Raw genomic sequence first — 19,672 nt, 5'->3', positions numbered from 1 at the left:
TAGCAGAAGGAAAGAAATCATAAAGATCGGAGCAGAAATAAGTGAAATAGAAACAAAGAGAACAATAGCAAAGATCAATAAAACTAAAAGTTGGTTCTTTGAGAAGACAAACAAAATTGATAAACCATTAGCCAGACTCATCAAGAAAAAGAGGGAGAGGACTCAAATCAATAAAATTAGAAATGAAAAAGGAGAAGTTACAACAGACACTGCAGAAAATACAAAGCATCCTAAGAGACTACTACAAGCAACTCTATCTATGCCAATAAAATGGACAACCTGGAAGAAATGGACAAATTCTTAGAAAGGTATAACCTTCCAAGACTGAACCAGGAAGAAATAGAAAATAGGAACAGACCAATCACAGGTAATGAAATTGAAACTGTGATTAAAAATCTTCCAACAAGATGTGGCACATATACACAATGGAATATTACTCAGCCTTAAAAAGAAATGAAAATGAGTTATTTGTAATGAGATGGATAGACCTAGAGTCTGTCATACAGAGTGAAGTAAGTCAGAAAGAAAAAGACAAATACCGTATGCTAACACATATATATGGAATTTAAGGGAAAAAAATGTCATGAAGAACCTAGGGATAAGACAGGAATAGAGGCGCAGACCTACTGGAGAACGGACTTGAGGATATGGGGAGGGGGAAGGGTGAGTTTTGACAGGGCGAGAGAGAGTCATGGACATATACACACTAACAAACGTAGTAAGGTAGATAGCTAGGGGGAAGCAGCCGCAAGGCACAGCGATATTAGCTCGGGGCTTTGGGACAGCCTGGAGGGGTGGGATGGGGAAAGTGGGAGGGAGGGAGATGCAAGAGGGAAGACACATGGGAGCATATGTATATGTATAGCTGATTCACTTTGTTATAAAGCAGAAACTAACACACCATTGTAAAGCAATTATACCCCAATAAAGATGTTAAAAAAAAAAAAATCTTCCAACAAACAAAAGCCCAGGACCAGATGGCTTCACAGGTGAATTCTATCAAACATTTAGAGAAGAGCTAACACCCATCCTTCTCAAACTCTTCCAAAAAATTGCAGAGGAAGGAACACTCCCAAACTCATTCTATGAGGCCACCATCACCCTGATACCAAAACCAGACAAGGATACTACAAAACAAGAAAATTACAGACCAATATCACGGATGAATATAGATGCAAAAATCCTCAACAAAATACTAGCAAACAGAATCCAACAACACATTAAAAGAATCACACACCATGATGAAGTGGGATTATCCCGGGGATGCAAGGATTCTTCAATATATGTAAACCAATCAATGTGATACACCATATTAACAAATGGAGGGTTAAAAAGAAAAAACATATGATCATCTCAATAGATGCAGAAAAAGCTTTTGCAAAATTCAACACCCATTTATGATAAAAACTCTCCAGAGAGTGGGCACAGAGGGAACCTACCTCAACATAATAAAGGCCATATAGGACAAACCCACAGCAAACATCATTCTCCATGGTGAAAAACTGAAAGCATTTCCTCTAAGATCAGGAACGAGACAAGGATGCCCACTCTCACCACTATTATTCAACATAGTTTTGGAAGTCCTAGCCAGGGCAATCAGAGAAGAAGAAGAAATAAAAGGAATACAAATTGGAAAAGAAGAAGTAAAACCGTCACTGTTTGCAGGTGACAGGATACTATACGTAGAGAATCCTAAAGATGCCACCAGAAAACTACTAGAGCTAATCAATGAATTTGGAAAAGTTGCAGGATACAAAATTAATGCACAGAAATCTCTTGCATTCCTATACACTAATGATGAAAAATCTGAAAGAGAAATTAAGGAAACACTCCCATTTACCATTGCAATAAAAAGAATAAAATACCTAGGAATAAACCTACCTAGGGAGACAAAAGACCTGTATGCAGAAAACTATAAGACACCGATGAAAGAAATTCAAGATGATACCAACAGATGGAGAGATATACCATGTTCTTGGATTGGAAGAATCAATATTGTGAAAATGACTATACTACCCAAAGCAATCTACAGATTCAATGCAATCCCTATCAAATTACCAATGGCATTTTTTACGGAACTAGAACAAAAAAATCTTAAAATTTGTATGGAGACACAAAAGACCCCGAATAGCCAAAGAGTCTTGAGGGAAAAAAACGGAGCTGGAGGAATCAGCCTCCCTGACTTCAGACTATACTACAAAGCTACAGCAATCAAGACAATATGGTACGGCCACAAAAACAGAAACACAGATCAAGGGGACAAGATAGGAAGCCCAGAGATAGACCCACGCACCTATGGTCAACTAATCTATGACAAAGGAGGCAAGGATATACAATGGAGAAAAGACAGTTTCTTCAATAAGTGGTGCTGGGAAAACTGGACAGCTACATGTAAAAGAAGGAAATTAGAATACTCCCTAACACCACACACAAAAACAAACTCAAAATGGATTAGAGACCTAAATGTAAGACCGGATACTATAAAACTCTTAGAGGAAAACATAGGAAGAACACTCTTTTGACATAAATCACAGCACGATCTTTTTTGATCCACCTCCTAGAGTAATGGAAATGAAAACAAAAATAAACACATGGGACCTAATGAAACTTCAAAGCTTTTGCACAGCAAAGGAGACCGTAAACAAGTCGAAAAGACAACCCTCAGAGCGGGAGAAAATATTTGCAAACGAATCAACGGACAAAGGATTAATCTCCAAAATAAATAAACAGCTCATGCAGCTCAATATCATAAAAACAAACAACCCATTCGAAAAATGGGCAGAAGACCTAAACAGACATTTCTCCAAAGAAGACATACAGATGGCCAAGAAGCACATGAAAAGCCGCTCAACATCACTAATTATTAGAGAAATGCAAATCAAAACTACAATGAGGTATCACCTCACACCAGTTAGAAGGGGCATGATGAGAAAATCTACAAACAAAAACAAATATCGTATATTAACGCATATATGTGGAACCTAGAAAGGCACAGATGAACGGTTCTGCAGGGCAGAAACTGAGACACAGATGTAGACAACAAACGTATGGACACCAAGGGGGGGAAGCGGCGGGGTGGTGGGGGTGGTGGTGTGATGAATTGGGCGATTGGGATTGACATGTATACACTGATGTGTATAGAATTGATGACTAATAAGAAACTGGTGTATAAAAAAATAAATAAAATTCAAAAAAAAAAAAGAGAGACATCAGAGTCACCCAGGGGGAGTCTAGGATACCCCACACTCAGAGACCTACAGAGGAAGAGAGGGTCTGAGGAGGAGCATAACCAGGGGGGAGGTGGGTTCTGCAGGCCCAGTGGACTCTCAGAGGAGACAGCTGGCCAGCGGAGAGAGACATCATCCTCCGAGCACATGTATTTTCTCAGTGAAATACGAGGTGTGCAGAGATCAGGGAGGAAAGAAGGTGTGAAATACTGAGGGGGGTGGTGGCAATAAGGGTGGGGCCAGTCTGGGCTGTTCTGACTTTATGTAAACCAATGCAGTGTGGTCCTGCAGGGACTTTGGGACACTGGTGAGAATGCCCTGGATCACCGTCACGCCAACAGTCCCGGGGCAGGACATCCCGGGAGGAGGAAGAGGCGCTGCTGCACCGCACGGAAGGCAGCGGGGCTGAGGAGTGGGGCTCCGATTCCATCGGGCCGTGGGGTGCCTGGGCGTGTGTGTGCAGGGCGGAAGGCGGTGGTGGCTGCTTCTGTCATGAGGACCGCAAGGACTGACCTCCCTGGACCCCTGCCCACGTGTGCACAGAGCCCCTGCCACCGGCCAGAGTTTGGACGGCACCGTGAGCGCCATCCCCGCAATGACATCAGAGCGTGGCAGACGCTCCCCTCCGCCAGGGCACTCTAGGCTAATGTAATCATACGATTACATAATTAACCCAGCTGTCTCATTAAGAAAATCAACTGGAATTCAGGGCATAATTAGTCCTACAGCAATTAGCATGCTGATGAGCAACTGACGAGAAGCTGTCTAGATAGCGCGTGTGCCAGGACCACCACAGTCACAGCAGAGGGGGGAAGACGCCACCCCCACACCCCACACCCCCCGCCGGGCCACACCGAAAGCCAAGTCACCGAGTCACCTCCAGTGAGTTCTCCAGATGGGTCGGGGGACCGGGACAGGAGGCCGGGGGAGAGCGCTGAAGGTGGGGCAGCAGGCAACTCAGACACCCATCTTGTCAGGTTGGCCTTCCTTTAACACGTGTGGAGCTGCTTCCTCAGCCTGCGAACGATCAGCTCCTTGGGCCCCAGGTTTTTTTTCAAGCTGATCAAGGAGGGTGGAGAGGCTGCCGGCTCATCTGGGTTGCAGTTACCCCAGCACGGGTCAGAGTGTGACTGTCCCTTGTCCCCTTCTCCCCCGAGGCTGCTCTGGACCAGCTCTGGTCCTGCAGCCCAGCAGAGGGGACGGGGGTGGGGGTGGGGGGCACCTGCAGCCCACAGCTTCATCCCATGGCCACGGCCCTGGTCCCTCTCTTGTCCGTTTTGGTGCTGGTGGTTGATTCTCACGGGTGAATGAAGATGTCTCAGGAAGGTCAACTGAAAACGTGCAAAGGGGGGCTCCAAGGTAAGAATTCTCTCTGGAGGGGCCTGGTCACCGGCAGCTGCCAACACCGGGCGACTAGAAGACACGGACTGGAGCAGCCTCACAGGAGCAGGCTGGGGCGGCCACATGGCACAGCCTTCAAAAACGCCACCAGGATGCATGTCCGTGAAAAGCTTGGTATGAGAAGCAAGGGCTATTTCTAACTAATCACAAGATTTTGTGCCTTTTTGTCAGGAGTGCTTACTACACAGCCTTGATCGGGGGACAGACGGGGAAGAAAGAAAAGGAATGGAGAGAACAGTGTTTTCTGGTTTTAACTGAGAGCGTGTCCTCACTTAAAACAGCTTGACAGGCACAAAGGACCGGCTCACTATTTCAGTCTTAGGCAGAAACGTTAAAAAGCAGCTCTCGGGACTTCCCTGGTGGTCCAGTGGTTAAGACTCCGTGCTTCCAGTGCAGGGGGCGCAGGTTCGATCCCTGGTCGGGGAACTGACACCCCACATGCCACGCGGTGCGGCCAAAAGAAAGAGCAGCTCTCAGAACTGATGATGTCCCTCTTCACTTCTGGATCCTCAGATGCAGGGCTGATGGCGATATTCTCCAGCAGAGAAGGTTTTCCTAAATCCCGACTGAAACTTCCGACCGCCCCTCAGCAGCACCCGGGAGCGGGGGCATCTTGGCGTGGGTGCTGAAAACGGAGCAGCCTACAAAACGGGCTCCCTTCTGCTGGTTCTCTTTCAAGGCTTCTGAAAACTAACACCTTCTACTTCTGATCGCAGGCCAGTTATCCGAGGGAAATGAAGTGAGCGGAGCCAGTCAGGGAACGCTGAGCACCAGCGGAGTTTCACGAGTCCATGAATATTTTATATCACTGGTCATGTGCTCCCTTAGATTTAAATCTTAAAATCAATCCTTCTGGGCACTGCCTTTGTGTTTGAAGGGTTTGTGTCTGTAGGACCTAAACTACACCTTAGCGAGGAGTGAAAGATGACTCTCTGTTGGGGGTGGGGGTGCCCAGAGAGAGGCCAGGAGGTGACGAGAACAAGCAGGGCCTCTTCCAACGGACTCGGCAGCCAGAGAACAGAAGTTCTGCAGCACCAACGCCCAGCTCACCAACCTTGTCTCCTTTCTAGGAACTTCCTCCAAAAATACCTTTGCCAAGATGCTTCTGGGACTGAAGAGGCACAGTTGTGTTTTATACCAATTATTAAGTGTGGACAAATACCCCACCGACTACGGCTTACGGTCCTATCTGGAATCCATCACTAAAGGCTCTTCAGAAACTGAGACTGCAAGTTGAATATTTTACAAATTTCTGCTTCCCCGCACCCCCCGATTGTAGAGATAAAGACATGCTCATTGTAAAACATCGGAAAAGTATCAAGAAGGAAGAGCAGGTCACCCACGCGAGGTGAATTCCTGGCGGATTACGCATACCGTGGTAATTCTGCTCAGAACACAGTGAAATTCCAGTTATGCAAGGGCCTTTAAGAGGAGGTCATTCCAGAATTTTCCCAGCTATCTGAGAGGGTCACACTATAAGACCCGAGACACCTATTTCTCCTTCCATTACAGTAAGGGAAGAAGGCTGCCTATTCCACCTGTTTAATTATGGGATATTCTCTCAAAGGTGCTGTACAGTCTCCCACCCACCCCCAAGCAGAAGCCACGTGAGGGAGGGCAGGGGCCACGCCTCAGCCGCATTTGCATCTTGGGTGCACGGTGCCGGGCCTGGCACCGGAAGTGCTGGCCGAGGGAATGTGTGAGTATGATTTCTGAACAGCACACCTTGAACTGTCTCTTGCACAGCCGGGGGTCACTGTGGCTAACAGCCACTGACCTCTGCTCTCACCCACAGATACAGATTCCAATGCAGAAGGACGCTGGTCTCCCGGTTAGGGAGTCCGTCACAGAGGGCTCCCCGTCCCAGGGGGCCTCGCCCAGGTGTCCTCAACCAAGTCACGCTGTTAGCAGATGCCTATGATGCTTTTCCTCATGTGAGTAGCCATTAGCAAATTAATTCATATAAATCTCTATCAGAGGTTATTAAAATTTTAAAAATGTAAATATTTGCAAGTGTAAGGTATCGCTATGTTGATCATATAAATTACGATATAAAATCTGTGATAAGAATCACAGATGAAGCCATCTGGGTTAATGATGTAAAACTTTATGAATCGAACTGTAGAACTACTTTCCTACTGCCATGATGTCGACAATAAAGGCAAAGAGCACTTTCAACTAGAACAACGAGGGATGATAATCGAATTAGGGACAGGAGGCTAATTTGGCAAACTTTTTATTGGCCTTCCTTTTAATTTTGTAAACCAGATGCAACCATGTAAACAATACTGCTACCAAAGATGGAGGAAGTACTGTTGCGTTTACTGGGTCCTGGGTTAGAGTCATCCAAGTCGTCTTCCTCAAGCGTCTGTTCCTCTCCAACTTCACCCCCACCAGCTGAAACCAGGCGACCTCATCTCTCCCGCCCCGCATCACCTTGGACCCCTTTCCGATCTGTTTCCAAACTGCAGTCAGGATGACTTTTTAAAAAAAAATTAATTAACTTATCATTTATTTTTGGTTGCACTGGGTCTTTCTAGAGAAAGGCGCGCAGGGCCTTCTCTAGTTGCGGCGAGCGGGGGCTGCTGTTCGTTGAGGTGTGCGGGCTTATTGCAGTGGCTTCGCTTGTTGCAGAGCACGGGCTCTAGGTGCGTGGGCTTCAGTAGTTGTGGCACACGGGCTCAGTAGTTGTGGCTCACAGGCTCTAGAGCGCAGCCTCAGTAGTTGTGGCGCACGGGCTCAGTAGTTGTGGCGCACAGGCTTAGTTGCTTCGCAGCATGTGGAATCTTCCTGGACCAGGGCTCGAACCCCTGTCCCCTGCACTGGCAGGCGGATTCTTAACCACTGTGTCACCAGGGAAGTCCCTGGCTGGTATTTTAAAGAGCAGAAAGTATAGGGCTGTTTTTTGCCAAATTGTGCTGTGCGGCCTGCGGGAATCTTAGTTCCCCGACCAGGGATGGAACCCGTGCCCCCCGCATTGGAAGCACAAAGTCTTAACCACTGGACCGCCAGGGAAGTCCCTGTGTGAAGACTTTTGGACGCCCACATTCCCACCAGACTCTTGAGCCCACGAGAACAGGAAGCTCTCAGTGGATCTGCTCCCGGCTCCATCCCCAGCACTCAGCAGGTTTCCTGAGACACAGCGGGGTGGGGGGGACACAACAGTGTCTCCAGTGCTGGCCGGTAGGCCCGCAGAGCCGAGGGTCACGGCAGCGGGGAAGGAGCGGCAGGATATTTCTGATAAAAAGCATCTTAAAATACCCTCAAAACTGACGAGGGAATGAGGAGCATCTGCTGACAAGTGAGAAAGAGGTAAACGTGGGGTCTTAACTATGGCAACTGTTCAGAGGATGCATCAGGACAACTAGGTCTTTCAATGGCTACTCAGTGTCTTTGATCTGAAGGAGATTTTGGAAGGAGAAATAACACTACTTGGGATTTTTAGACGTGGAAGATGAGAAGAGGAAGGAGCCGGGTGACCCCACTGCTTCTTTTGCCTTGAACAATGGAGTCGCACCACCGGGGGAAGGAAAGGGCTGGGGTGGAGGGGGGCCCCCTGCTCCATGCTCAGGGCTGGGTGTGTAAAGCCTGGGATGCCAGCCGGACAGCTACTCAACCCAACACAGATTCTGGACGTCAGTACTGACCACCAAAACCCAAGGCCTCTGAAGCGCACATGCTGGTCTGATGAACCCCGAATGCTAGGCGTCATATAAATGTCCCTGCAGGCAGGCAAATCTTTACAGAGTGACAGCAAGGCGAAGGGAGAGTTCAGAGAGCTAGTAAACTGCTCCACCTCCAGGAAAGATACACTTGGTTCTCTCGTAACTTAGGTGGTTAGGTGCGCCAGAGGGCTCTTCCCCAACGGCAAGTTGTCAATCTCAGGATAGGGTTCAATGCGAATAATTAACAGTACGATACCGATAAATCTCAGGAAGATCCTGAAGAAATAATTGGATCCATTAGTTTAGTCATTCATTCGACAAATACTTTTCGAGTTTCTGCTACGTGACAGGCGCCGGGGTAGAGACCAGGCACATAACCAGGGACGAGACCACTCTGCACCAGTGTCCGCCCAGCAGGAAGGAAAAGGGCTGAGGAGCAAGTACGGTGAGTCCCCTACCTACGAGCTTTCGAGTTGCGAACGTTCAAAGATGCGAACGTGCCCCCGTGTGCCAGCTGTTGCACTATACTTGTGTACTTTTCAAGGTGCTGTAAGATTAAAAATGGTTGCTTTTACTTTTTGTGTTTGTTTTTTATGTATTATTTGTGGGAACAGTATTATAAACCAATTACAGTACAGTACTATATAGCCGATCGTGCTAGTTGGGTACCTAGGCCAACTTCGCTGGACTTGTGAACAAACTGGACTTATGAATGTGCTCTCAGAACAGAACTCGTTCGTATGTAGGGGACTTACTGTAGTTATAACAGAGGTAAACAGACACAGGGTGTGGGGAGCGGGGTGTGTGTGTGTGCGAAGGGCACACCTAGGCCAGACCTGGGAGGTCAAGAAGCAGCGTCTCAACAAGTCAATCTGGAGGAGCTGGAAGAGATCAGCTCAGAATGGGCTGGGCCTGCCCACGGCGAGGAGAAGGACCCATTCCCGCCGGCGGGAAGCCTGGCATCGCCACACTGTGGACACGGGAGAGGTGGCCTGAACCGCAGAGTGGAGGGCGGAGGTTGGGATGGAGAGAAGTGGATGGAATCGAGGACCTTCTGGGGGTAGGACGGCCAGGGCTTGTTGACCCAGTGCTCTGGCGTGAGCAGCTGGGTGGCAGGTGGTGTCGCTCGCCAAGAGAAGGAGACTGTTTCCTCTGGACACACTGGGCTGTTTCAGGTGCCCCTCAGTCAGCCCAGCGGGGATGTCCAGGAGGATATACAGGCTGACACTCAGGGGCGAGAACCGAACCGAAACAAAGCTCCAAGAGCCACCAGCGTGACCCCTGGTGCATTCCGCTGCCAAGGACCCTGGGTGGCTCTGGGTCAACAGCCTCATGTCACGTGTCAACAGCTGTGCTGTGCCAGGCCCTACCCCAGGTGCTACAGGCACAGAGCAATCAAGCAAAGCTGTCCTCAGACAGCTTTCATTCTGGTAGGACCAGCAGATAAGGAACAAGAAAACACACAGGTAAATAAAATGTCCGAAACTGTGGCAGGGGTGGTGGTGATGTGCTAGGGCTGACTGGTCACCTCCTCCCAGGCTCCTGGAGCTGGGCCACATGGCCAAAATACCCTTCCCATTATTTCCAAGAGCTTCCTCTATTTTCCTGAGATAGCATAAGTTGCTATTTCTTGAAACCAGAACTTGACACACCCCACCTACATTTCTGGATTCAGCTGGATTGAAGCCTGGAGCACACAGACAGTTAAGGCCCCCCGAGTCTCCCCAGCTGTGTGGCTGACCGTCAGTAAACGCACTGCTATTGACCAGGCCCTTCCTGTAAGCCTCAGCCACAAGATTACTTCATCTGAGCGATCAGCGGACTCCAAAACACAGGTTGAGGGCTCCAAGCTCCATTCCTGCTTTTCAAGTAGCTGTTAGATGTGTCAGACCACAGTGTTTGTAAGAGAAATACCCGGGAGGCGGGTAAAAGTGATCTACGTGGTGTGCAAATGTACTCTGATTAACTCGTCATTACAGACAACGTCAAACATTATTCGCCCCCACCACCTGAAATGAAAACTGCCAGCCAAAAATGATAATTACAAAGAATATCACCAATATAAGGAAAACGCTGATGGGATAACATTAAGTGAAAAAAGCAGACTATAACGATATAGTCATGTTATGATCAGAGTTCCATAAAAATTATGTATGTATATGAATAAGGACTGCTCAGGCAAAGACGAGTGTTGATGAGAAAAGTGGTCTCGTTTTTGTCTGCAAGAAGTCAAGATGGAAAATAACTGCAGAAGAAGAAACCCAACGAGTCGTTCAAGTGGCTTCCCAGTGGAGAAACCTCACTAAGGGAAAACCCAGAGACAAATCAGACTTTTAAAAATAAGAGTGTAGGTTATTTAGAAAACAGTAGCTGCAGGCTCTCTGGGTCTCGGGCAAAGGCAAAATAAACCAGGCGCCTTTCAACTAAGTCAGCAACACAAAACTAGCACTTGCACAAGAAAATGCAAGTGGGTCCACCAAACTGCCAATGCCTGAGAAAGAGAGCCCTGAATGGTCCATTCATTGTGAAGGAGGCGCCACATGAGCCTCAGCCAGAGTATTCAGGAAACCCCTAGGTGGATACAAAGTCCTGCAGAAAATCAAAGGGCTAGAATTTGGAACTAAGAGCAGGGTAAGCTCATAAGACAGCAAAAGGTTAGAACAAAGACAAACCCTCTCCATCACTGGGCTGTTCCTCTACCTTATTCCGTCTTACAGATGAGAAAACTGAGGTTCAGAGAGGGAAAAGGGATGTGACCAAGACCTCACAACAAGGCCCTGGCGGGAGAATCTGGATCTCCCTACCCCCTTGTCCGAAGTGCCTAAGGTACTTTCTGCTGTCCGTAGCTTCGTGTGGCCTCTGTTAACCCCGGCTCCCAGAGGGGACAGCAAAGCCCTCAGTGGACCTGAATTAGAATACAATACAGAAACAAAGGAGACTTGTTTCTGCTTTGCTTTGTTAAAGCAGTTCTAGTAATATCAGTGACGCACAGAGGATTCCTAATGAGGGCAAATGCGCAGCTCTGATGGGTGGGGAGGGGAGGGTGGTGGTAACTGGGTTTCCTTGGTCAGCAGAGGATGACATTCAAGTGGCTAATTTTCAGATCTGAGTCTTTTCAGGACTGAGTTGGGACCCATGTGATCGTGTCCATCACCTCCCCACGGATTAGGTGAGTGGACCACCGAGAACAGAGGATCGATGAGACCAGTGGGTGCTCTAAATTCCACCTCACTTTTCTAGAATAAGGAATGGGGAGCCATTATCTCTCTGAATGCGTAGCAAGCATTATTAAAATTTTAACTCTTTAGTTCCTTCAAAAGAAAAAACAACCCACATATACCGTAGTTAGATGGGCTACCGCTTGCCCTTGGATATTAAGTGAAAGACTTGGCCAGAGGCCACTGATTCCCTGGATGACCTGGGAGGGGAGCCAGGCATTCCAGGTGCCCTATCAGGGCCGTTCCTGAACGTGGGATTGGGAAGCCCAGAATCGTGACTATCCAGGCCGTCTGCATAGCGCACACACGGGTTCTCCTTCTTCTCTGTGAAACGTGCAGCATTTTAAACCAAAGCTAAAGGTAGCCCCGCAGGTCTGAGTTGCTGCAGTTCCAAAGGCATCCACTGGAGGCAACTCTATTACTTCAGCAAATACGCATCTGATTTCCATACTCATCCCAAGTCTGGGTTTTGGAGAATTCATATTCCCAGAACTCCCCAGTTTCCTGGGGAAGTTGCCTTAGGGAGGCTGAGAAGAATCAGCCAGAAGCCCACTGACTCACCAGACACAATGCCCACAGGTGGGCTACAAGCGCTGGGCTCACCTGGAACATCAATCAATCTCTTGTAGACATTCAAGAAGGCTGCCTCAGCTTCTTTGCTTCTTTTACTCAGTGCATCAATCTGAAAAGGAATGGGAGAAAGAAAAGAAAAACAAAGAGCTCAAAATTTGTCAAGAGGTAATTTCAAAATCATCACACATCAAATGGAAGTCTGACTGCTCCATGTAAATACCGGACGGCTGGGCCTTCAACCTCTTAAACGTCTGCAAACACGCGAGAGGGAGGCAACCCACGTGGGCCCGCCCGTGAGGGGGAGGGAGGCAGGAGCGGTCCCATGGCTTGACAGAGTGGAGACTCTCCACGGAGAATGTGGTCTCTTTCCTTCTTCCACCAGTGTAGACTACGAGCTGACCACATGCCAGACGCTGTGCCGGAGGCGGGATACAGAGGGACAGCCCTCAGCCCCAGGGGCTCGGCGTCTAGTAGGGGAACAGGTTATGTGAATGACTGGTGGAATCCCAGCTGGGAAAGTGCTCGGCAAGCAGAGCCGTGGGGACACCGAGAAGGGGACGTCAAGCAAGAAAGCAGGTGACATTTGAGCAGAGTCCTCAAGAGCAGCTCACCTGGTAAAGAGGTGACACGAAAGGGGAGGAACACATTCAAACACCAAAGTTCTGAAACTGGGGGTCCTTAGGTCCTCTTTAAGAATTTTATGAAAGCCGGGGCTTCCCTCGTGGCGCAGTGGTTAAGAATCCGCCTGCCAATGCAGGGGACACGGGTTCGAGCCCTGGTTCGGGAAGATCCCACATGCCGCGGAGGAACTAAGCCCGTGTGCCGCAACTACTGAGCCCACGTGGCACAACTACTGAAGCCCGCGTGCCTAGAGCCCGTGCTCCACAACAAGAGAAGCCACCGCAAGGAGAAGCCCTCGCACCGCAGCAAACATTGGTCCCCACAAACCGCAACTAGAGAAAGCCCGCGTGCAGCAACGGAGACCCAAAGCAGCCAAAAATTAAAGTAAAATAAATTAAAAAAAAAAAAGAATTTTATGAAAGCTGAGGACCCTCTCCTAGAAACACACACACACAGGGTTACACACTCTACTTTAGGACACTCACGTGTCCACATGTGTTCTGTTCATAGAATCCAGATTAAGAACTGTGGATCGGGCTGTAACCCCAGGGAATGTGGGGCTGCTCGGGGGAGGGGGGGTGGACATGGATACATGGGTGTGAGACTGGACAGGTGAGGGGGTCGGTGCAGGTGGGGGAGGATGACCTTCACCGTCTGGGCCTGAGTCAGAGTGGAAGGAGGACAGGAGGGGCCAGGAAGGAGGTGACCATTCCTAGGTTGTTGCCGCTGCCCTGGTGAGAATGTGCAGGGCAGTGGCGCTGGGGACTGAGGGAAGGAGGCCAGGCAGAGAGACTAGGTCCAGCTGAGCTGATGTGAGACATGGAGGGTCCAGGTGAGTTAAGGACGGTGCCCAGGTTTCTACCTTCGGCAACGGCGAGTTCCTGTGACGGTGGCCAGGATCAGTGTGTCTCATAAACAAACCCAGCTGAGCTGGTTTCCCTCCAGTGAAAAGTCTCTTCGTCAAAGAAAGGTGACGCGTCCCAAGCAAGCTGGACACACATCCAAAGAGGCTTCTGTGGTTGGATGGACTCAGTACGTATTTTGCTCCCATAACATGCGTGCTGAGACAATGGATCACTTTTTACCCTGAAGCGTGCAAGATGCTACATGCACGGAGTTCACATTGGCTCAGGAAAAGGACACTAAATTATATATTCCTCTGTCCCCTCACAGAATTATACTCTGTCTCCAACGTTATTAAAGAGGCAAAAGGAAGTGGCGTAATTACAGGGCCTCTCACCTGAGCCAACCAACAATTTGTTAAGGGCTGAGACAGGTCACCTGATTAAGGATGGGAAGACCCTGTGGAGGGGGACACAAAGGCTGTGGGAAGGGGAGCAGGGCAGGTCTCAGGAAACCCAATACAGAGCAAAAAAGGGCAACGCATGCATTTCCAACTTCTACCAAGTTGTGCTGGAAAATTCCTACTTGAAGTCAGTCGCCGAGAACTCTGCCACGTTCCCCCCACCCCCCGATAAAATAAGCTTATGATTTAGGCATGTTTTCTGAATAATCCACGAGGACTACTTAAAAACGATAAGATGGCTCTCTATTTTTAAAATGTTTTTTTCTTTTCCCCTCTGATTCTTAGCAGTTCATTGTACAATTAGAAATATATCAAAAAATAAAGAGAAAATGAATACCATAATCCTGCCATTCACCAGTGGAAGTCATGCTTCTGTCTGTAGTTCCCTTTAATTCTGAATGAAATGTAGGCGTGTAGGCAAACTATAGAGACAGGAGATTAGTGGTTGTCTAGAGTTGGGGACTGGGAGGATGACGGCTAAGGGGTGTGGGTTTCTTTCTGGGGTGATGAAAAGCTCTACAATTGATCGGGACTGTAGTAAAAGTCAATGAACTGCTGAGTTCAAATGGGTGAATTACATGGTATGTGAGTTACATCTCAATAAAGCTGTCACAAATGTCTGCGTGTATATTTGAAATCAAACCATATGGAAAATTTTGTACTGTGCTTTCATGAACATATAAAGTCTTTCCAAATGTCTATTACAAAATTTGGAAAATGTCTTAATAGCATTATTTCAGCTGTACCTAACCACCACCTACATAGATGTTGCGAGTAAAACTGGATATTTGGAGTTGCCTTTCCAGACGTCCGGAGCTTTCCCTGCGCTCCGGGCCTTTCTGCCACCTCCTAAGAGAGGTGCCACGGGCAGCAGTCTGCCCAGGAAGCAGGACAGAGGCCCTGGTGGCTCTCTGCGCCTCTCAACACCCAGAGGGTTCTCTGCTCGGCTCCGGATCTGCCTAGGGAGGGCCCCCACTTCCTAGGGGTTCTGAGCCCACAAAGGCGGCCGCCTCTAGAGTGGGCAGAGGAGGGGATCTGGAAGGATCCTGAACACTGTCTTCTCTCTCCCTTATGGGTTGTCGAGGGGGGACGTGGGATCGGCAATCTACACAACACACTTGAGACCATTACAGATTGCACTGTGCCCCTGCCCTGAAAGTCCTAACCCTCAGTACTTGTGAATGTGGCTTTATTTGGAAATGGGGTCTTGGCAGATGACCAAGTTAAGATGAGGTCCTTAAGGGGAGCCCTAATCCAACAGGACCTGTCCTTCTATAAAGGGGAAATTTGGACACAGAGACAGTCACGCACACAGGAGAACCCCATGTGAACGTGAAGGCGGGGATTGGGGTGATGCACCTACAAACCAAGGAACGCCAGAGATGGCCAGCAAACCTTCAGAAGCCGGGGGAGGGGCCTGGAGGGGCCTCTAAGCCCCTCACACTCCTCAGAAGGAACCAGCCCTGCCGACGCCTTGACCCTGGCCTTCTGGTTTCCAGACTGTGAGAAGTAAACATCTGCCCTTTGAGCTGTTCAGTGTGCGGTACTTGGTTACGGCAGCTCTAGCAAATTAGCACGGAAACCATGAATCTGCGTCGTCTTCCCGTCCCCTTTCCACAGATGCAAGAACATTCAACCCAGTCCTGAGAGAACAAGGCCAGGTTGCTGAGATTAACTCATTAGGCAACTGGACTGAGGTTTCTTAAGAGAGCTGACGAGAACTCCACGCGTGGGTGAGCTGCTCCTTGGTGAAGTCTCCCGAGCCTCCTTCTAAGGTTTCCAAACCCGGAAGAATTTGTTGATTCTGAGGCTCTCTGCTCGCTCACTCTTTGACTCCCCCCACGGCCTCTGCCCTTGCCCAAGAACAGGCCTCGGGCTCTGAGTTTTGGTCTGTCCTCTCCCCTTCCCAGCCCCACCTTTGCTGGGGTGGGCCTTCCCTAGAAGGCCGAGCCATGTTTCCAGAGCCAGTGCAGGTCTCACTGGCCCCAGGATGCGTGTGCCGGGTTCCCCTGGGGCCAGGCTGGCCGGCCTTGCACGGTCCGGGGCTGGGCAGGTGAAGCACTGAGTGCCTGGCGCAGGGAAGTAGAGCCCTGTCTGTCCTCCTTATCCTTCAGTGAGGGAGGAGAGAGACGGGGTCATCTTCATCCTCACGCCCTCTGCGCCCGCCTTGGAGCCAGAACTCGGCACGGCACCCCCTCACACGGGGGGAGAGGTTTGTGAATGAGAAGAGGTTTGGGGTGAGGTCTCAGGCACAGATGGTTGAAAGTCGGATCCTAGGTTAGAACATTCTGGCTGCTTAATGTGCAAAGATAACCCGAGGGAGAGATCCTTTCTACCATCCCCAGACCCGCAAGGCCACTGTGAGGGGCGGCAAAGGACAGAGGGGCTGCTGGCGGCGGAGCTGGGACAGATCTGGAGAAGCTCTGACGGCGCTCAGGCCCTGGGTAAAACCTGTTCTGCTCCGGGGATCGGGAATCGACCTCACCTCCTGCCACACCTCACACTTCAGCCACGCCCGGCTACTCCCTGTTCCCTGAATACACGAGAGCGATTTCCCCGCAGCCTGGAAGGCGCCTCCTTGGAATGTTCTCTGATCCTCCAGGCTCAGTTGATCCATCTCTGGGCTGCCGGCCACTCCCGTCACCATATGGGATTGCCCGGAAGGTCCAGGACTGCAGACAAGGCTCCGTTGGGAGATCTTAGATTCCTTGAGAGCCCACCCTAGGCTTTCCTCCCGACGACCAGTACGACCAGTACGTAGTAGGTGTTTAATACATCTTTGTTGTGTGAATGAAAATTTACCTAAATTGGTCAACTGTTTTACCTGCAGAAGTGATCGAATGGTTAAGGGATGCAGTTTTAAGTCTTTATGAAAATGCTCAACACGTAGAGTTCTTTGATTTTCGGCGTGTGTTTCACGTGCTCCTATGATGATGGCGGCTTGGCTGAAGCCAGCGCACGGGAGGCCTCCTTCCCCACCGCGCATGCCTGGCGAGCCCTGGCCAGCCTCCTGCGGGGAGCTCCGTGTCCCCACTCTACAGAGAGGCCCAGTGCTTCTGTCGTGAGTTTCCTGGATCCAACAGTAACCCTTTCAACAGCATCACTTTTATAATGCGGAGTTTGGTTCTTCTGTAATAAGGATGAAAATTCAAGAGAAAGGTCTACCGAAAGGTTATCTTATTCCAAATCTCAATCAATATTTGCTTCCAACAGGATGAAAAGTCAGAGACCAGGGTTAGAGGCCAAGTTCATGGAAATCGACTGCAAGACCCCCGAGATTTAGAAGGGGTGAGGGAGCACCCGACCACCTGGGAGCCAGCAGAACTGTGCTGTGGGGCTTGGGGCGTTGTGTGCAGTACGAGTCACCGCCCTCCTCACTGTCCACCCTCCCTGTGGGGGCATCGCACGTCTCTGCCCACTGCCACGTGACCCGTGGGGGGCTTCCCGGCCCACGGGTGGCAGACTTGACCACGGGGAATGTAAGTGGTGGTGCCACACACTTTGAGCGTAGATTTGAGTGTGTGTGTGTGGTTCAGCTCCGGTGCGCTCTCCTTCTCTGCCGTGAGAACAGCGTGACCTTAGAGGAGCCGCTTCTTCCCCTGGGATCTCTGAGTAAAGACAACACATGGTTCCAGAGCCATCCCGCCAACCCACAGCCCACATGTAGCATGAATGAGAAATCGTCTCTTGTTGCCATTAGCCGCTGAGATCTAGGGTTGCTTGTTACTGCAGAGCGATCCAGCAAAGCGGCCTATTCCAAGTCCTAACAGGTGATCACGTCTCTAAGATGACAGCACAAAGTAAAAATAAGGAATAAACGACCAATATCGTGAGGGCCAAAGGATTTCTCTTTGTCTGCTGTGAAGCTTGACTGTTTATCTTTGCCAGGGGCAGGGCAGGGGTGAAGATGGTATGTGATCAAGGGAGAAAGAGCACAGGATTTAAAATCAGGACAATGGATTTAAGACATGGCTCTATCATGCAGTTTGGAATAAATACTGGGCCAGCTACATACCCTATGCCTCTATGAATTTCATTTTCTATGTGTCTAGGAAAAGGTACTGATGAGAATACCTGCCCTGTAGGAACCCTAAGAGAATCGAATGAGACAGAAGATGTGACAACAGTGCAGAGCTAGTCACAAGCTGGTTTGCAGTGTTGGTGATAATTACTGACCCATGCTGTATATAGGAGGAGAAACAGCATACAAATATCAACTAAATTAAGCATCAAAATTTCAGGGGGTTAAAGGAGAATTCACAAAGCATTAGTTTTGGTATGAAAGAAATCACCACTTTTAAAAGAATTAGCCTGTTAACACCGCCTCTTACACAGCATTTCCAGAGGGTTGCTGCAACGTTTCAGGGGCTTACCTATGTCTTAAAGGACATTCCCTGCAGAAACTCCCCCACCCACCTATAATTCAGAACATGAATGGGTTTGAGGCTCTGGGGTTTGTTACTTGAATTTTCAGTAGGAGTCTCCAGTTCTCTGCAGAGGAAGGAAATGTGGGGAGATCAAAGACAAGGCTGAATTTTTTTTTTTTTCTTTGCGGTACGCAGGCCTCTCACTGTTGTGGCCTCTCCCGCTGCGGAGCACAGGCTCCGGACGCGCAGGCTCAGCGGCCATGGCTCACGGGCCCAGCCGCTCCGCGGCATGTGGGATCTTCCCGGACCGGGGCACGAACCTGAGTCCCCTGCATCGGCAGGCGGACTCTCAACCACTGCGCCACCAGGGAAGCCCTACAAGCCTGAATTTTAACTGGAAGATGCTTTGTTTAGAACTGAGAAAAGGATCAAATAGTGTAATACTGACAGACGTGTAGATCTTCCTCTTCCAGCCTCGACCACTGATCGGTCAAGAAGTCCTGCTCACCTGGCCTCAGAAATCAATTTCAGAATTAAAGTCTCTTTCCCTCCTTTGATGGAGGGAAAGCCTTAACTGAAGTCCCCACTCCGTGACTTCCAGTTTGGACACTGCAGACCAGTACTCAGAGGATCTCCCCGACGGCGGCCTCTCCTTGCCATGGAGCGTGAGGCGTCCTCCGCGGCGGCCTCGGGTCATCGTCCCAGAGCCCAGAAGGAACACGCAGCCACCCTGCCCTAACGGCTTCTCCTGGCTCCCCGACTACAATCCGCACTCCTTGGGCTAAGCTTCCAGAACCCTTCCCAACACGGCCCTTGTTTACGTTGCCAACTTCACCTCCCACCAAATCCCACCACTGCCCATGCTTCTCCACACCAGGCCTCGCCCGCCCGCCAATGCCCTGCTCCTTAACCCTCCAGTCTTCATACACTAGGTCCTCCACCTGGAACGGTCTTCACCCCAGGCACGGGGGACCCAGTTCTCCCTTCATGGGTTGGCCTACGTGACACCTCCTCTGGGGGGTCCTCCCGACTTCCCCAGACACTGCTGGTCGCCTGGCTCTTGTGCCACCCGAGCTTGTCGTGAATCCCCCTCTGCCCACTTCCCGCACCGAGCGACGATGCCTCCCATCTGGAAGCTTCCTTTCCACCACCCTGTGGTCTGTCCCAGGCCAGGCCAGCGTCACCTTCGTCTCTTGACTCCTTGCACCCAGGTCCTGACTAACACAGGAGACCGCCTGGGGGCGTGTCTGTGAATGAACGAGGGTAGATTCCAGGCTGCCCAGGCCAGGGGATT

The 19,672-nt window shown here is 49.8% G+C and overlaps 1 protein-coding gene across 6 annotated transcripts in view; it reads right to left on the bottom strand.

Annotated features, from left to right (window-relative positions):
* CUX1 (cut like homeobox 1) overlaps positions 1-19,672 on the bottom strand; it is a 373,714-nt gene that overhangs the window by 160,003 nt on the left and 194,039 nt on the right. For all 6 annotated transcript variants that reach the window (XM_065892584.1, XM_065892585.1, XM_065892588.1 and 3 more), the window contains one exon: positions 12,115-12,193. In XM_065892584.1, the coding sequence (XP_065748656.1) occupies positions 12,115-12,193 (79 nt within the window). The remainder of the gene's footprint in view (positions 1-12,114; positions 12,194-19,672) is intronic.

Source organism: Phocoena phocoena, chromosome 15 (genome assembly GCF_963924675.1).
Source record: "Phocoena phocoena chromosome 15, mPhoPho1.1, whole genome shotgun sequence".
Lineage (NCBI taxonomy): Eukaryota > Metazoa > Chordata > Mammalia > Artiodactyla > Phocoenidae > Phocoena > Phocoena phocoena.
This window is presented reverse-complemented; position numbering and strand designations above follow the sequence as displayed.